Below are 3,018 nucleotides of genomic sequence, written 5' to 3'. Positions count from 1 at the left end.
CTCACACTGTACAACTACTCTACTGGTAGAAAAACAGACTTTTACCAGTTAAGCCCGTATCAGAGTGTACGGTGGAGAGCTATCCACCGCAAATTTGAGGTGGAAAGCTTTCCACCTCAAGTCAGAAAATAAGTGCAGGCCATCATAGTCACGGCCCAGACGGTGAAGTCCTTTACCCCGTCTAGACCGGTTCAGGTCGACCAATCAGTGAATGGGGTGTAGACTAGAGCCTGTCTGTCTGATAGTAAAAACATGAGATGTGTTGGGACTCACGGTGGAAAGCTCTCCACCACGAGGAATGATGTAACGTTGTAGTTTCATGACTCAAAAAGACTCGAAAAGACTACCACCGCGGACCCGACTATGATACGGGCTTAAGACTCCCTAATCGGGAGATAAACGACCGTCACGTCGCATTAGAAGGCAATCATAGCCAATCAGTAGGGAATATGGGAAATGGGACAGATCCATGTTGATGACATGACTTCAGAGATACTGTGTACTGCTTTGCGTGATTTTAGGCCAAAGTCTGTAGGGGCAGTGGCCAAAAATGTGTTTTGAAAAAATCGGCCTGATGGTGGCTCTAGAAGAGGGTCATGTGAGAAATCAGAGGCGGAGGTTGTGATTTGCCATCCAAGGAGTGTGTGTGCAAAGTTTGGCATCGTTAGGGCCAACAGTGCCAGAGATGTAGGGGCAACAGTGTGACGTGACGGACAGAAGGACTGACTGACTGACGGAGGAGCTTTTCAGTGACAACAGACAACAGGGGTGGTGGGTGAGTGTGACGTTTGCTGTGGTTCTCTCACTTGACAGGTTTGGAGAAGTTCTTGTCCATACACCACTGGACAAAGTGCTTCTTGGCAGCCTCCAGGCTCCGTTCATCATCAGTCTTCTTATAGTAGACTCTGATGATCTGCTCTGCAAAGGTCTCAGGAAGCAGCTTAGAAACCTGGTTCTTGCGGATGCGGATGGGTTTGGTGGGATCGTCCTTGCAGTAGAAGCGCATGCTATTGATTGGGTCCTTCTCTTTCATCCCATAGTCCAAGTTAATCACAGTGACCACCAGGTCCTCTGACCGCAGTTCAACATCCACATGTCCAGAGCCGGATGGATGCTGAGGCTTGGCTCTGGCCACTTCCCCTGCCCAGAGCAGATGCGTGTCCCCAGTGACTTCAATGGGTTTCTCAGCTTGGGTCTGGCCCAGGCACTTGTAGAGACGTCTGCAAACGATGTTGGACAGTATCTCCCTGGCCTCGGCCAGCTCCGGAGAGGACGAGTAGAGGATCTGCTCGAATACGTGATCTGTCAGCTTGGTGTAGGCCTCCATGTCATCAATGGCTGTGGAGAGCGTAAACATCCTCTTCTCCGAGCCTGGTATCTGTATGTGTGGGTCTGCTTTTATGAAGGCCTCTGTAATCATGGCCTCGATGATGTTTCCAACTTTGTGCTGGTACGCTCTTCTGTGGAGGTAGTTTCTGGTGTGGAACAGGTCGTACAGATTACCTACCTCCTTGTCTCTAGTGCAGATGAGCTTCTTTCCATTCTCCTCGCACACACGGGCGAACTTGAGGAAGCGGCGATAGTCAAAGTTATTTTGGATGCCCAGGTGGTAGCAGTCCCTGGCGAAGTAGTCCCACTTGTCCACATCGATGCCGTTACGTTTGTTGGCCACAATCTCGTACAGGAAAGATTTCTCTTTGGGACGACCTTTGTAAGGCCACGGCGCCCCCTGGCTGAGAGAGGCAGAGGTGTCCAAGGGTCCGGCAATTTGCTCCTTGATGAAGATGAGGTCCTCTGGCAACACCAGGCCATGACGTTCCATCACCGACTCCAGGCCATTGTCACTCACCAGGTAGTCAAACATGGCCAGAGACGCAGTCTCATGCTGCCAGTTATATCCTGGTCGCACTTTGGGGATGAACAACTGATCAAACAAGTGGCTGAAAGGCCCATGCCCCAGGTCATGACAGAGTCCAGCGATCTGGACACAGAGGATGTCTCTAAGGGAGATGAGCAGCTCCGGTTGCCTCTCATCTAAAGCTTGGACCAGCCTTCCCGCAAGGTAACCCACCCCAATGCAGTGCTCAAATCGATTGTGGGAAGCTCCGGGGAACACCCAGTATGTCGCTCCCAGCTGCTTGATGTTGCGAAGTCTCTGGAACTGGGGTGTGTCAACGATGCTGATGAGAACGGGGTGCAACTCAATGTGCCCATGGATGGGGTCGTTAAAAACCTTGTTAGGCTCTGCTGTTATTTGCCAGAGCTTCCTGAGACAGTGATGGATGCGAAGACGCACACCAAGGGGGCCTATGCTCATTTTCTGCAGGTGCTCTTCCGAGAGGTATCGAAGTGCCACGCCATTGATTCTTTCCTCTCTGAACTTGCTCTCCCATTCCTGCAGTCCTTGGCGGTGCAGGTAGGCGCACACATCCTCCACCCCCCAGCCCATGAAGTCTGCGTCCTGTGCCGCAGCCACAGAGGAGAGCCGCTTCAGCGGCGTCTGGACGCCGTCAGACGGCTTTCCTTCTCCGGCCGCAGATCGTTGACGTTTCCGACTGTCCATGGAGGATGTCTGTTGTCGATTCAATCAAGGTTATATCAATAGGTTGTATCAATATTCCTAATATGGAGTTTAATCTTCTTGTATGTTCTTCCATGGAAATACTCCATCCTTAAATAATAATACATAATGTCACTGTTCTGTCACTGTGATGTCATAGTGATGACCTTGCTATCCTCAATCGTGAATGGGTGTACAATAACCTTTGAGCCATTCGTGTCAGAATGTGGGCCAGATCTAGGCCAGACATTGGCCACGTTTCAGAGCCTACATTTTTCGGATCGGACAATTTTACTTATTTATGAATTAATTTCATCAAGCATCCCACTAGCCAATCACAGCATGTCCTGCAAAGATTATCCAATGGGAACCTGGCACAAAACAAACTTTGAGGCAGACATATTCTTACACAGTCTTCCCCCAGGTTTTTGACCGGACAACAAACTTTGAACTGTTTG

The 3,018-nt window shown here is 50.2% G+C and overlaps 1 protein-coding gene across 1 annotated transcript; it reads right to left on the bottom strand.

The window, feature by feature from the left end:
* Positions 1 to 802: 802 nt before the first annotated feature.
* Positions 803 to 2,563, bottom strand: LOC308290709 (deoxynucleoside triphosphate triphosphohydrolase SAMHD1-like; the record flags this gene model as incomplete). Its single annotated transcript, XM_080732619.1, has 1 exon — positions 803 to 2,563. The coding sequence occupies one exon, from the start codon at positions 2,561 to 2,563 to the stop codon at positions 803 to 805; it is 1,761 nt and encodes a 586-aa protein (XP_080588745.1).
* Between the last annotated feature and the right edge of the window lie 455 nt (positions 2,564 to 3,018).

The sequence above is a fragment of the Nannobrachium achirus genome (assembly GCF_963921795.1).
Source record: "Nannobrachium achirus genome assembly, chromosome: 9".
Taxonomy (NCBI): Eukaryota; Metazoa; Chordata; class Actinopteri; order Myctophiformes; family Myctophidae; genus Nannobrachium; species Nannobrachium achirus.
Note: the sequence above shows the minus strand (reverse complement) of the source record. Positions and strands in the feature narration are given on the sequence as shown.